General features: G+C 50.0%; 2 protein-coding genes and 1 non-coding gene across 3 annotated transcripts; all 3 read left to right on the top strand.

The window, feature by feature from the left end:
* Nucleotides 1-1,482: 1,482 nt before the first annotated feature.
* On the top strand, nt 1,483-3,633 carry V2A60_001253 (uncharacterized protein; the record flags this gene model as incomplete). The annotated part of the gene is made up of 1 exon (XM_083252614.1): nt 1,483-3,633. One exon carries the CDS (start codon nt 1,483-1,485, stop codon nt 3,631-3,633), a length of 2,151 nt encoding a protein of 716 aa, XP_083108740.1.
* Nucleotides 3,634-5,106: 1,473 nt separating this feature from the next.
* V2A60_001252 lies at nt 5,107-5,210 on the top strand. Its single transcript has one exon. It is a non-coding gene; the product is annotated as a tRNA-Ile (tRNA).
* Nucleotides 5,211-6,509: 1,299 nt separating this feature from the next.
* Nucleotides 6,510-12,257, top strand: V2A60_001251 (uncharacterized protein; the record flags this gene model as incomplete). The annotated part of the gene is made up of 6 exons (XM_083252613.1): nt 6,510-6,678; nt 6,780-6,848; nt 7,449-8,498; nt 8,556-9,621; nt 9,681-10,544; nt 10,622-12,257. The coding sequence occupies 6 exons, from the start codon at nt 6,510-6,512 to the stop codon at nt 12,255-12,257; spliced, it is 4,854 nt and encodes a 1,617-aa protein (XP_083108739.1).
* Between the last annotated feature and the right edge of the window lie 3,134 nt (nt 12,258-15,391).

Below are 15,391 nucleotides of genomic sequence, written 5' to 3'. Positions count from 1 at the left end.
CCTTCACCGTGCGCCCTTGCAGATATGCGGCAATCATTTCCAGTATATCTTCGCCTAAACGAAGGATATACATGATGTGGGAGGTAGGATTTGACAGATTTGGGATGAGAAAGAGAACTGCTTGGAGCTTACGCTCAAAAGTGAGGAAAAATTTGGCACGAATGAGTTAAACATCGTCTTGACAGCGCTGATGAGGACACCGAATTAATGAGAAAAGTGCGCAGTCATCAAAGAACCTTGTGGAGGCAACACAATTACACATGCGAGCTCTCATGTACGAGCGAGGAAAGTATTGCTTCTATGGGAGCAGACCTGTCAGAAGCCATCTCGGAGAGTGTTACAAAAGCCACGCTTCCATGAGCTGCCGCTGCGTACGCGAAGAAGTTCCTCTGACAGGTCTCCGTGCTACCAAATTGCAAAAATCAGCAGCATGTTGCCCAAACTGCCAAATTTTGAGAAGCTGCTAACATGTGTTCTTTGTCTTTCTGCCTTTGAACACTTGCTCGCCTCCGAAGCAAGCTTCGCCCAAAGACCGGAGCGGCGCTACCTGTCGAGACGGTTCCCAGGGCATCTGCAATCAAAGAACATGCCAATTCCCATTGTTACTCCCTTCACATGCCTACTCTCACAAAGAAAGGGCACTCGCAATATGCATGTATACAACTTGCCGCTGACTCTGGTCACCTCCGATAGATATCTCCACCGAGCCTTTCACTGTGCCCATGCAGACAGGTACGAGGACGAAAACTGACTGCAACTCCAAAATACTTTACACTCGACAGCCGCCAGCATTTAGCTTTGAAATGCACAAGACTGTTACTAGACAATGTGAAGGCGGTAACAGGATCGGAGACTGGATTGATATCCCTTGAGTTGAAAATTAACCGCCAGGCATCTGCCTGGAAGTAGTCAGCCAGGCGTAACCCTGGTGTAACCCAGATACGTCAACTACACCCGTTCCAACATCATTTTGCATTCTGCGCTGAAATGTAGTAGATAATCAATACAAGATATCTCTCCCACGCATATTTCGTCAAGAAAGTAGCTATCCCCTAGCAGAAACATGTAGTACGGCGCTCGTCTTCTGCTCACCCTTGCATCTGCGAGGCCCCATCTGTAAATACATTGCTCAACTCTGAGAAGTTGACTCTACGTAATGGAAAAGCCAGAGCGGCTGTCATCACTAGAAATTTTTTCATTTTGACAGTTGTACGACACATCTCAGGCGTCTGTACTGGTCATCACATCATCTACCTACACCCAGACGGGGCTTCACAGAATCAGGCTGCGCAATGCGCCGACGCTTGTAGCAGGGTGGCGCAGCCATGCAACACCAGCATATTCTTCTTGTAGTGGTTAGCTCTTGCGGTACTTCAAATATATATTACCATAATTTTCCGCCGTGGACTTGAGCCAGTTCTTTGCAGGAACAATCGAGAACCCATGCAAGCCCTCGTTAGTCAAGCGGGGAAGTCAACACCAATGTCGCAAGACAAATACGACTGCCAAGTCTGCCGCCAACTCTGGCGCATGCTGACCGAGCCAGACTTCTTTGGCCCCATTGACCTTGGCTCTAGCCGGGAAGCTGCCTCTGCCAACTGCAAGAATCACGGGCCGTTGGTGAGGGACTTTATCGAGCTGCTTGACGAGGAGTCACCAGATGTTGGCTTCATCAAACGGCGTTCAGGCCCCGCGGCGACTTTGGTGGAGTCTGTTCAGACGGAAGGACCAACTGTATGGGATTTGCTTCTGGTCGTGGAAGATACCGCTCCTTCACACCCAGGCACTGGCCGCATTTTACATCCGCAATGGGCAGACCTGGAAATTGTCGCCAAGTGGAAGAATGCATGCTTGGCGACGCACGGGACGGCCTGCAAAAATCCCATGAAGATTGAGAATATACGGCCCGAGTTCTTGATAGATGTTGCGCGCAAGTGTATCGTGCGTGGCTGCGACGTAGAAGGCAGATACCTCGCGCTGAGCTATGTCTGGGGACTCCATCGTCAAGAGGTCCTTGAGCCGAGTGTCCGAGCTCGAATCTTCCAGCCTGGTTCTCTGTGCCTATCCGAGATACGGAGCAATCTTTCCCCGATCATCGGGCACGCTATGGCTTTGACGAGTGAACTCGAGGAGCGCTATCTGTGGGTGGACGCCCTATGCATTGACCAGAATGACCATGCACATACCAAAAGGCAGTTGCAGGCGATGGCTGCCATCTATGCTAGTGCATTCATCACAATTACGAGCGCCGACGGTGACTCCAACGACGGGATCCTGGGCCTCCAAGGTACGTCAGGCCCCCGAGAGCAGCACCAGCACGTCTTTCCATTTGGGGACGAGCAGATCTGTGTCAGGAACAACCACCAATTCTTCGACTCGAGGAGAGAAGGGTACTATAACAGAGGCTGGACTTATCAAGAGAGGATGTTTGCGAGCCGACAGATTCTGTTTTTGTACGACGAAGTTCACTGGAGATGCCAGTGCAGCGTTTGGCACGAGGAGTTGACTCTCAACGCCGAGGTGGAAATCTATATCGACCCGCGCCCCCGGGTAATCATGGCGGGCTTTCCTGATCTAGGTGCGCTCTCTCATGCCATCGCCGGGTACAATGCAAGGATGCTCAGCTACGAGGAAGATGCTCTGCCTGCAATTTCTGGCCTCCTCTCCACGATGAGTCGTTCGTTCACAGGCGGCTTTCTGTTTGGCATACCGGAAATGTTCTTTGATCAAGGCTTATCCTGGGGGCCGTACCAGGGCCTCACCAACCTCAAACGACGCGTCTCGTCGACGCGATCCGCTAACCACAAGCTGACCCCCTGTGACCTACCATCGTGGTCGTGGATCGGCTGGCAAGGCCTCGTGAACATCAGCGATGATGCAGCGAGGATCAATCCTGGGAATTATGAGATACAGGAGACATACCCTACCACAGTATGGTACTGCGGCCAATATCCCACAACTGCGCCTTCGAGGAGGCGAAGAATTAGATCCACGTGGTATGACCAGAGGACAAGTCGGAAAGACTTCAACCAACCGCTGCCCGAGGGCTGGACTCGCCACAGCATCTCCACTTGCGCTTTTCCCAGCGATGAGCCGCCCCTGTATCCAGAAGGCTGCGGAGAGTACGTGTTCAGACATCCAGCCATGAACGATCCGGACACTAAGACCAATGACTGGTATTATCCCTTTCCCCTTGCCGACATTCAACCTTCGACACCACCTTTCATGCCGGAGCAGTGGCCGTATCTTTTTTGCAAAACACAAAGCGTGCGACTCTGGGCTTTTTGTTTTGAAACTGATCCAAGCAAGCATAACATTGTACCTCTTTGCAACAATCTGGGTGTTGAAATTGGAAACCTCCACTTTCACAACAGCGAATCGCTCGCGGTATTCCCCAGTGAGCCCCCTGGCAAAGAGCTAGAGCTGGTTGCTTTATGTAGGGTGATGAGATATAGCAAGGTCTTCAACGAAGCAACAGATCGATATGATTTACCGATAGTCAGCTACGAGCAAGTGAATGTTCTTTGGATTGAGTGGGAAAATGGTGTGGCATTTCGCCGCGCGAGTGGCCATGTGTCTGCAAAGGAATGGCAAAAATTGGCAGTAGAAGATATTGACCTTGTACTTGGATAATCGAGTATCTTTAATAGTAGTAATACATTGAAATTACTGCTATTTGTGGTGATGAAAGAATGATTTATCATGACGCACAATGGCCAGCTGGTGCACTTGGGGATTGGGCGATCGGTATCGCGGGTCTCGGACGTGTAGAGGGGCGGCCAGAGTCATGTAGCGCAATGACTGGTATGCCTTCAATATTGCCTACACTGGCGAGAGAAGAAGCTACAAACTGGAGTTTTGTTGGAAAAGATGTCACAAACTTGTATTCTGTCTCTGGGCAGTTCATCAATGAGCGCCTGCATGCCTGTGGCCAAATCTGTAGAGATTTAACTACAAAAAACATGCAATGAAATACTGGCGCGATTAATCAACTGTGACAGGCATAGTCTGTGGGCTACAAGTGGCTTGAAAAGGAGCCCATGCAAAATTATTGCACCTTTTCACACCTCTGAGCCTCATAGTTGCGACAAACCCCAATGGCGACCACACTGGCCAATTGGTCCCGGCTCCATGAAGTAGGAAAAAAAAATTATACAACAAAAAAAGCGCATCAAAAGCACGAAAAAGATGACATTGCCTGCCTCACTTTGCTTCAATGACTGATATGTTGTCACTTTGGTGGTCTTGAGTACGAGGGAGACGCCTCAGTGAGTGGTTCATGCAGTTTTACCAAGACACAGGGCTGTGGTGCTTTGGTTCTTGTAGATTCTGTTTGTCAATACGGGCGCTACGCATCGCCACGTAATGCTCGGTTGCTCAAGCGATTCATCATGCAACTGCTGGACAGACCTGCGTGAGGGTTAGGGTTGACGCTCATGCACTTGGAGAGTATGGGGATAATGGGGATATGCAAGCTGCCAGTACAAACAATACCACTAACTAATTAGACCCTGCCAGTAACACGATCCACATTAACCATTTTCTCCGAAAACCTCCTCTTTCCTCCTCGCCTAGCTTGAGGTTGGGTAGTGCAAGCATTTTACCATGATGTGCAGCATGGCAGTTCTCGAAATTCACTCACACTCGGAATGTCGACCATTTCGTTGACCAACAACTTGAACGCTACACCAATGAAAAAAAAAACAAGAGAGAGAGAGAGAGGGAAAAAAAAGAGCTCTGGTGCCAAATCTCAGCAGCGCATAGCACGCAAATTTTCTTCTTCTTTGGAAACTCTGAACTCCAGAGACCTTGAGAGTCATTCGGATCTACACCAAGCAGTCGTCAAGCCTCGGTAGAATGAAAGATTTCTGCTCGGCACTGATGTGCGCACCATAGAATCTAAATGCCTTTTGACGACCTGCATGCTCAGGCCTGAGCCACATGGTTCATCCCCCTTTTTTTGGGCTCGTTGAGAGCCTTGAACCTCTTAACAGCCCTACCAACGATGGGCTATCGGTGTGTGATGGAATCCGAGTGCAATTCTGGGGAAACAGTAAAAAGCTTCTTATACCACTATAAGAAAAAAGTTCTAGCCCTAAACGGAACATCCCTGTTGCACAGTGGTTAGTGCGTGACTCTTATAAGCCAAAGATCATTTTGGTTTTATGGTAGACATGTCAAGGTCCGGGGTTCGAACCCCCGCAGGGATATTTTTATTTTTTGCTGCTCTTTTTTGCTCTGACGCTGTTGCTGCCTGAAAAGCCAAAAGAGAAAAAAAAAAAGAAATAAGAAAAGGACGCTGCTGGCTTTTTGTATTTTATCCACAGCGACGAATTGAATTGCCTTGCGCATGTGGCTTACAATAGCGCCACTGGTGTGCGACATTGACTGGTAGCCGATGCCCCCTTCTCTGCCTTTTACCTTTTTGCTTTTTGCTTTTTGCTTTTTGCTTATGGATTTGTCCATAACAGATCATTCGCTTCCAAGTAAACGGTAATAATCACGTAGGTGACGAGGCGATGCTGTGATAATAGATGCTGTGGTAATCCGCTGGACTATCAAGGTCAGCCGCCTCTATTGTATGTGCTGTCACAGTGACAAAGTAGTCACTGCAGAGCAGGCGCAATGGGCCTCGTATACTTCGAAGCAATTCACCGCATGATTGATCCCCATACATTGCTGCTCGAGTATCTGTTGGCCGCAGCCACTGTATTGTATCGGATAGGATATGCCACATCTTCTTTTGTATTTTCCAACCACCAGGCGAAACCAGAGGATCAAGGAAACATTGTGTCACATGCCCGGCAGCAACTTCCTCTTCGGAATTGATTCGCTTTTAGATTCCCGTGAGCTTTTTCTCCTCCGTCGGACAACAACACCAAACGACATGATGGGCTCAAGTAGCAGCGCGCCAGGACAAACAGCCTTGCATTCCCATAGTCGAGCCCTCGTTCAGTGGCTGCCCGTGATTTGTTTACTTGCGACAAGTCACATTCTGCTGGAGGTAGGCCCCGGTCTTGGCAGAGGGCATTGAAGTGCATTCGCTGTTGCCTGCATGCAGGAAGCCAAAAAAACAGTCACCATGTGCGGCGCATTCAACCGGCGTTGGGCAGCAGGAGATGCAGCCGAAAATGCACTGCAACCATCCTTGCAGCCATGTACCAAGTGCTTCATGTTGTTCGAGCGTTTGGAATAGGTCGCCGACCGATGCCTTGTTTGTCCAAGTTAATGCAAGAACAGTGCAAAGCCTCATTCACTGTTCTTGTGCCTCTGTAGCCTGCTCAGAACAGCGACAGCATTTGGGCTGGAAATAAGACGAGTAACTGCTCGAGCTGCTCATGCTCGCATAAATATACAGAGCAGCCCGTCTGCAATTATCCTTCTCAGGGTCTCCGCGCTGCTCGCAACGGAAAACAAGCTTCACCACAGCAACACCTCGCGTCCGCAACATCACATCATCGATAGGCGTTGCGGCCACTTTTATGTGCGACCTTTTTCTTCCTGTAACGATGCCGGCTTTAAAGAAAGATGAAAAAGAAAAGCTTCTTGTCTGGTATCAGGCTCTGCGACCACTCTGCGTTGACCTGATCGGCGACTTTGCGGGCAGAGAGCTGTTTGCCATCCACGGTGAGGCTCTTTTGACGCACTGCATATCCGAGGCAAAGATCAACTATCGAGGTATGCATCACCCGGTTTTACTTGAAGTATCTCCAGATGCCCAGAATTTCCACTTTCAGGGCAACAGGGAAAGTGTTGTCGACTGTGCTGACTAGGAACAGATGGCTTCCAGATGCTTCATGCTATTCACGCGGTCGAAGCATTTCTTAGCAATCTCAAGCGACGTGGATGTCAGTTCCACGTGGTATGGTTTGACAGCCATGAGACGATGTGCAATCCGACCAACTTTTCTGCCGCTGCGTCTGGTTTTCATCGCCTGACTCGGGCAGTCTTGATCAGACATCTTCGCCATCACTCGGCCGGAAACGAAATTACTTTTGAGTTTCCGACTGTCAAGAGTGATGAATTCCAAAAGTATACTTTGAAAAACTCTCTCCGTTTCTTTTTGTGCCTTGATGGCTTTAGTTTTGAGGGGCATGCTACGCCGTTTGCCTTTTGGCATCTCGCCTTCATTCATCAAATCGGCGCGAGAGGCTACAGTGCCGCTCTGATCAACGATTTCGAGTTTAGAAGCTCAAAGGCAAGTTGCAACTGTTTATTTAAACACATCAACCTCATCGTATCCGCATAATCCGCTGAAAGTGTACTAATGAGACACTCGATCCAGGCCTTCGCTTCAATGCTCCCACCATCGCAGAGCACTGAAGAATTTCGCATTGCGGAACCGCCATCTCTGCTGAAAAGAAGCACAATTACTGTGAATGAGTTGGAATGCAAGGCTGGTCTTGCATGCGATTGGACTCCTTGGACTGACAATGCGCCGCTGTCAGCAAAAGACATGGTCTCCCTCACGGCCATCTGCAATGTGCTCTTGCACGATTCCAACGTTGCTATGAAGAGATGCGCTGCAGCTTACGTACTCCATCTTTCAGAAATGAAGCGTTGCAGTCTCGCAGAAAGGCCATGCCCCGTGACGTCGCTAGGATCAGCGCAGCAGAATGGTCTCGACGCGTTCTTCGTTTGCTTCACTGAGGTCTGCACCGTGATTGTTGAAAACCTCGCGGTACAGGGAAAATGGGATGTTTTTGACCTTTTAGACTCTCGAATCATTCGGCAAATATTCAAGAATTTGTCAACTTTGAAGCCAGCGACAGAAGTCATTGACGAGGCCAGAAAATTCGCCAAACGAATCAATCTGCTCACCGATGTCGACATCGTCGAGTTTCTTCCGCAAACATCTGGCCTGGATCTGCCACAGCCTATCAAGACTCTACCAGAATCAAGGAATACCATTCAATCTGTGATGGCATTCAAGCATCCCGTTTTGGACGAGTATCTGGAGCCAATTCATGTTGTCGCCGAGAACCAGCCAGGGCCAGCAGGTGTCTCCAAGGTATTTCGTGAGCTTTCCCACTGGCACAACGCCAAAAAGGCTGTCGACCAAAAAGCAATACCTCATCCTCAAGGATATTATCAGCGCTTGAGAAACCAAAAGCTGATGGCTGATACGATTGCTTACTCTGCCAGTCTCACCAACTCCGCAGGCAAGATAATCAATCCTGAAACCATTGTCGTTGACTCCAAAGCCAATGCGATTCCCACCAAGCGCAACGCCAGACTAGAGGCTGTTAGCGGATTGACTGCAAAACCCGTACGGCCCGAGCCCCAGCCGAGGAACAAGAAAAGCTCTGCCAAGAGTGGCCGAGAGAGTGCCCTTAAAGAGGCCGAGAGAATACAGAATGAGAAGCTCGACAGCAAAGCTCGGGATGTCATGACATTCTGGGATGAGCGTTGCCGCGAGCTCCAGAAAGAGAGGAGCCTGCTACGACGTTTGGCCAAAACCACCGCCTATCTCGAGGGCCTATCTATTGATGCACGAAGTCTGATCGGGGCTGAAATACATCTCTATGCTTGCCATACGCTGATCGCAATGATAGTGGAAAGCAGACAGAAGCAGAGTCACAATTCTGAGATGATATTGTTTGCCAAATTGTGGTCAGCAATGATGGAGGCAGGGAGACTGGAACAGTCCGTCGAGAGTCTGCGTCTCCTTAAAAAGCTCTCTATCATCCTCCAAATGCCAGTTTCAGCCACCACATCTGACAACCACTTGCTGGCCAATCGTCAGCTTCCCTTTTCGAGAACTCTGGATAGCGACTTGCGACTGCCTGCGAAGCCTCTTTACTTCCAGTTGGAACACTGTGGCCCGATTTTAGAGAGGAGCTTTGATGCTGCTCCCGATTCTCGCGTGCCTAATTTTATCCCTGACGCATGGCAGCGAAAAGTGCTTGACGCCGTTGACGCCGATAAAAGTCTCTTTGTTGTCGCTCCCACATCTGCTGGCAAAACGTTCATTTCGTTCTACGCCATGAAGCAAGTACTACAGTCGAGCGACGACGGTATTCTTGTCTACGTCGCCCCTACAAAGGCACTTGTCAACCAGATCGCTGCAGAAATCCAGGCGCGGTTCTCCAAGTCATACCATCACGAAGGTCGGTCGGTATGGGCCATCCATACTCGAGACCACAGAATAAATAACCCGACGGGCTGCCAGATCCTTGTGACCGTGCCGCATATTCTGCAAATCATGCTGCTGGCGCCTTCGAATGCAGAAAATGCCAAGTCGTGGTCTGCGCGAGTGAAGAGAATCATTTTTGATGAGATCCATTGTATTGGCCAGGCTGAAGACGGTGTCATTTGGGAGCAGCTTCTGTTACTTGCGCCTTGCCCAATCATTGCGCTGTCAGCCACTGTCGGCAATCCGAGTGAGTTTATGCGGTGGCTAGAGGCTTCTGAAAAAGTGAAGGGGCGGGAAATGGAGATGATTCTGCACTCTTCGCGTTATTCAGATTTGCGCAAGTTCCTGTATTGTGCTCCCGAAAAGGAGTTCACATTTCGAGGACTCTTGCCTGTTGAAGGTCTTGCGACACCAGGGCTTGATGAAGACTACACCAAAGGACAGTCCTTCAAGTTTATTCATCCCATTGTCAGCCTCACAAATCGGTAAGAGCATCTCACAATTATACGTACTACAAAGATGAAAAACTAATCAAGCTTATCAGTAACCGAGGGACTATCGATGACATTACTCTTGAGCCGAGAGACTGCATGTCCCTGTGGCGATGCATGTCGAAGCTCCAGACCGAGGCATATCCCATCGAAGATACATTACGTCCAGAAAAATCTTTACCGGAGATTGTCAAGCGCTCCGATGTGCTGGAATGGGCAAAATCCCTGAAAGAGGTCTTGCAACGCTGGATCCAAGACACCAAGTCGCCGTTCTCTGCTCTGCGAAATGAACTGGGATCTAACCTGTTCTATGAAAAACGCGACTTTCTACTCGTTGCGGAAGAAGGCAGTAAAATGGACTCGAGCGTAACATTCCCGGTTGGGAAAACGAAGAAAGGCCTCTTCACTATGGCGCTACCCCTACTTTCTGAACTACACGCTCGTGGAGCTCTCCCGGGCATCATGTTCAACTATGACCGAGATTCTTGTGAGACCACAGTTATCCATGTCCTCGGCCAGCTTGAGCAGGCGGAAAGAGTGTGGAAGACACTCAGCCCAGATTGGACGAGGCAGCTCGCAGAGTATCAAGCCTGGAAGAAGGCCAAGTCTCAGACCACGGCCAAGAAGACGGAGACCAAGAAGCGGCCGTCGAAAGCCCGCGGACAAGATGACGAGGACATGTCAAAGCTTGACAGGATGCGAGAAGCGAGCGTGGAAGCGAGCAAATGGGAAAGCTTCGACCCCGACGCACCCCTTGACAGGTTTTCTTTTGCAGACGGGAAAAAGATATCTGATTCGGAGCTGCAGCCCTTGGTCAAGCGTCTCATTCTAGCAAATGTACAGCCAAAAATTATTGCAGCCCTCAAGCGAGGTATTGCAGTGCACCATGCGGGCATGAATCGAAACTACCGACAAATGTAAGTCCAACCTTTGCAGACTTCTTTACTTTGCCGCCTTGAAAAGAAGAAATGTGTCTAACATGCAGCCTCTCCAGTGTCGAAATGCTTTTCCGAAAAGGTTATCTACGAGTCGTTGTCGCTACGGGAACACTAGCCCTTGGCATCAATATGCCTTGCAAGACGGTTGTCTTCTTTGGTGACTCCGTCTTTCTTACAGCCTTGAACTACCACCAAGGCTCTGGACGCGCAGGTCGACGCGGCTTCGACTTGCTCGGAAATGTTGTCTTTGCCGGAATGCCACTCTCTCGGGCCCTCGAGATCATGTCGTCCAGACTGCCCGACCTCAGTGGGCACTTTCCGCTCTCCACAACCCTGGTCGTCAGACTGCTGGGCCTGATGCACCATACGAAGAACTCCGAGTACGCCACAAATGCGATCAAGTCGATTCTTTCTCTATCACGTCTGTATCTCGGCGGTCCGTCTGACCAAATGGCGATCAAGCATCATCTCCGGTTCTCCATCGAGTACCTTCGGCGACAGCGGCTCCTTTCCGAGGGCGGCGCTCCTCTCAACTTTGCGGGCTTGGTTGGGCACCTGTATCATACCGAGAATGCCGTCTTTGCGTTTCATTCTCTGCTGAAAGAGGGCTTTTTCCATCGGGTCTGTAAGGCCGTTGACAGAAACCCAGAGGCTGTCTTGCTCAAGCTGGTACTCGTGCTTTCGCATCTGTTTTGTCGGATTCCACTCGCCATCCATGATAGTCTTATCAGCGAAATCCAGTCGCCGTCAGTGATTACACTGCCGCCTCTTCCGGACGAGGCAGCATGCATCCTTGAGCAGCACAACCAGGAGACGCTCAACATTTTCCGCCTATATGTAAGCACTTTCATCAAGCAGCACCTGGCAGAAATCCCAGATACGAAGCTCCCATTCACAGGGTACGAGGTCAACACCGGGCAGAGACTCGGGTCGAATTCGCAATTCATGGTGCCTCACCTGCCGCCCACAAAGCTCCGCTCGCCCTTTGCGGCGCTTTCTGGGTTCACAGACGAGTTTAGCACGATCCGCGAGCTGTGCGCTACGGTACGCAGCAATGTATTTCTCGAGGAATCCGCGGTGCCATACATCCGCATCTACCCTGCCGACACGGGTGGCAAGCCCTGGAACGCCTACATCTATGACTTTTTCAAGCACGGCGACCTGACCGCCTTGGTGCGCGACAACAAGATCAAGCGCGGCGATGTGTGGTTCCATCTCAAGGACTTTTCGCTCGTCCTTGCGACCATTGTCACCAGCCTGCAGAACTTTGTCAGTCTCGATGTCCATGCTGACGATGCCGCCATGATGGACGTGCAGGATGCGGGCGATGCGATGCAGGAGCGCCGCGACGACACGCTCGATGGAGAGACGGCGCCATCAAACGGAGCGGGAGTGGACTCTGCGATGCACACGGCAGCAAAGCAGACCAAGCGCGCCAAGGCTAGCAAGAAGAAACCCGAGTTGGATTCCTGGACTGACGACACGAGCGACAGTGGCAGCGCCGTGGAAAGCTCAACAGAGTCGTCCGTCGATGATGACGATGATGATGATGATGATGATGATGATGATGATGATGATGATGATGATGACGACTGGGAGAGCAACGAGGACGGTAGCTTGACGCAGGTGCTGGGGGCTTTCCGACTGTTGCAGGAGGAGTTTGATGTAAAGTTCCGCAAGATTTGGGCGTAACGGGAAGCGGAAAGGCATGCCATGGATAAATCGCGTGTGTTGTAGGAATGGATATGAATGAATGGCTACGGATGATTGTTTATGATGATTGTTTATGATGATTGTTTATGCATGATTAGTTTTTGTATTTAGAGGGATGCTCATGATCTAAAAAGCTGCGTTTTGTAAGCTGCGAGGCGGAGGCCCAAAATGTACTGGCAGGCGAGCCTCAGGGTTAGCCAGTGAAACAATAGATGCGCATTTTGCTTTCCTCATGAGCAGAAAGAAAAATGTTATCGAACAAGTCTGATAGTATTCGTTGGCTGGTATTTTATAGCCCAAGACTTGCAAGTGCAATCAATGTCTAGGCCGCAAGCTCACTCGGGCTTTCAAGGCTCGGCGGCCTCAAATTGTCGGTTTTTTTTTATCGAATTGTAATCTTGTTCAAATCTGGATTTTCCAATCACCCACCATGGCTTTGCATTTTCAGCGTCAGAACAGACAACGACCAGCACCCAAGACTGCGCGCTCTCCGTTGGAAGCGGGTGGCATGTTTTCCATCACTCCAAGAGCGACGACTCTTGTAGCTTATCTTGTTACGCAAATCAGAGAGAGATTGATTTGGTTCTCTTTCCAATTCAGTCTATAGCTCATGCAACACCGGCTCAGGTAGAAGGACCGGGTTTTGTGAGATTGGCACAACGAAGGTTGTATGAGAGGCAGCAGTGTAAAGGGCAGGAATACATTGGATCGACGCTGCGTCTTTTTGCATTAGGCCGTAGCAAATCCAAGCTCCTCTGTTAATTCATTTCTTCTACTCTAAACGAGCAGGTCAAGATGGTACCGACGATCAACTAGAAATTGGTTGCATCTTGAGTACTCTGTTTAGGACCGAAACTTGGTGCGGGTTATAACCCAAAAAGGACTCATCAGCCGGTAGGTAAGAGTGCAGGCAGTAGAATACACCATGCCCCCTCGAGCTCTCCATCGTTGGTCATTGACATGAGTGCGGGAGAAGTGCAGCCTCAAACACAATTCTCAACGGCGCGCCTTGCTCCAGAAATGGAGGTCAGAGACCCGAAACCCACTCGGCCACGTCACAAGATCAACCTTGGTCGACGGACACGAGCGCAATCTCTCCCGCCTGATGATTTTCGTCAATCAACATGTCGGTCAGCATAGCCATCTGCGAACAGGAATTGCTGCGAAACATTGATTTTTCGTCCTGGCTGCGAGTAGGTAAACATTATGGTTTGCGAGGATTCCAAGCCGAACGCTGCAACAAAAGAACCGCGAGTCCATTTTTCACCGATCGAGAGCTGCCGTGATGCCTTTTCAATCGACTGAACCATCTAAGCACGGCGCTGTGCGACGCCATCAATATGATACACTACCCACAGAGCGCTCTGCGCGATATTTGGTTCTGCAGCCGGCGAACGAGAGCGGTGATCAACTGGTCTGCACATTGCATACGGCCGAGATAGATGATTTTCCGTCGTACGAAACCACCTCCTACGTCTGGGGGACAACAATGAAGCCGGAGACTATCTTGTGCAACGGCCAAATACTTCCCGTCACGACCAATCTCTTCCAAGCCCTATTTCAGGTTCGGCACATGTACAAGTCCCGGGTGCTTTGGGTGGACTCGGTTTGCATCAATCAGGAGGACCCCGAGGAGAAAAGCGCGCAAGTGCAAATAATGAGTACTATTTATAAAAGGTCCAAGTCTACCCTCATCTGTCTTGGAGACTCTAATCCACTTCATGCTTCTCATGCGGCGAAGCTGATCACAGAGGTCAACCACATGGTTGAGCGGACCTTGGAAGAAATGAGCCATGACGGTGAACCGAACAGCTTTCCATTCCCTGAAGAGGGAGAATCGTTGTGCTCCGATCGACGGTGGCAATCACTTGGCGTCCTGCTTGGCCAACCTTGGTTCAGGCGAGGCTGGGTAGTCCAAGAAGCAGCGCTGAGCCAAAACGCTGTTTTACTATGGGCAAATATCAACATAAGCTGGACCGAGCTACTGCGAACCTACTTCTGGGGCCGATGGAGAGCCTTGATCATCTCTAATGAGATGCGCCTTTCCTATTTACACCTGCAAGGCTTTTGTTCTTCACGACCCTTGGAAGTAGGTCTTTACGGGGCGGCTTTTAAGCCTATGCAGTTTCTCGAAATTTTGGACTGTGCTCGATGGCTCCTTCTTACCAATCCCAGTGATCGGATCTACGCCTTTTTGGGTCTGAAACCGCCGGAATTGTCGCTTTCCACGCTGAAGCCTGATTACGAGAAACCACATGTACGTCTTTATCGAGATTTCGCCGTCGAATACTTGCAAACGAGGGAAGATCTGGACATATTGCACTTTGTTCACCACGATGACGATTCAATTGACAGCGATCTAGCGTCTTGGATACCGCGTTGGGACATATGCCTCTACTCGGATTATAATGGTGGCTTGAAAGACTTTGATTCATCATCTGAACGGTTCAGAGCTCAGAATTCATCTTCAGAGCTAGTACTATCGCCTGACCAAATGTCTCTGAGAGTTCATGCTACGATACTTGGCACTGTTACCTTTACAGGACCTCGTTTCGACAAGGATTGCACGACTGCCATTGAAGTTGCCTCACTCTGGAACGCCGTCTCAGAAAAGTTGGGGGCATCTGTTTACTCTTCGCCTTCTCTGGCAACTTTTTTGACCGTGTTTCGATGCGGCGTGTATCGCGGGCGGCTCAAAGAGTGGCAGAGGCTGGAGGCGGCTTACATGCGCTTCTTGCAGGGTCAGCCGCTACAAGAAGAAGCGCAGCAGGAACAGGCGGAGGCTTTCCATGGAATGAGAATGCAAGATGTGCACAATAGAAGCATCATCTTTCTGAATCAAGGATACTATGGCTTGGCGCCTGGTATTGTTCGGCCAGGGGATGTTTGCTGCATAATCTTCGGAACAAAGTCTCTCTTCCTCCTTCGCAGGACAAACAAACAAGCATGCTACAAGATTGTGGGCTCGATACTAGTCCTCAGCAAACACCTCGACCACAATGGACGACCAAAAGTCCTGGGACACTGTGACAGCGAATGGAGAGACTGGGGCCTAAGAGAGGAGCAAATATTCTTGTGCTAGCGGCTCCGTCTGGGCTCGACTGAGCCTATTT

This window comes from Cordyceps javanica, chromosome 1, assembly GCF_051103115.1.
Source record: "Cordyceps javanica chromosome 1, complete sequence".
NCBI lineage: Eukaryota > Fungi > Ascomycota > Sordariomycetes > Hypocreales > Cordycipitaceae > Cordyceps > Cordyceps javanica.
Note: the sequence above shows the minus strand (reverse complement) of the source record. Positions and strands in the feature narration are given on the sequence as shown.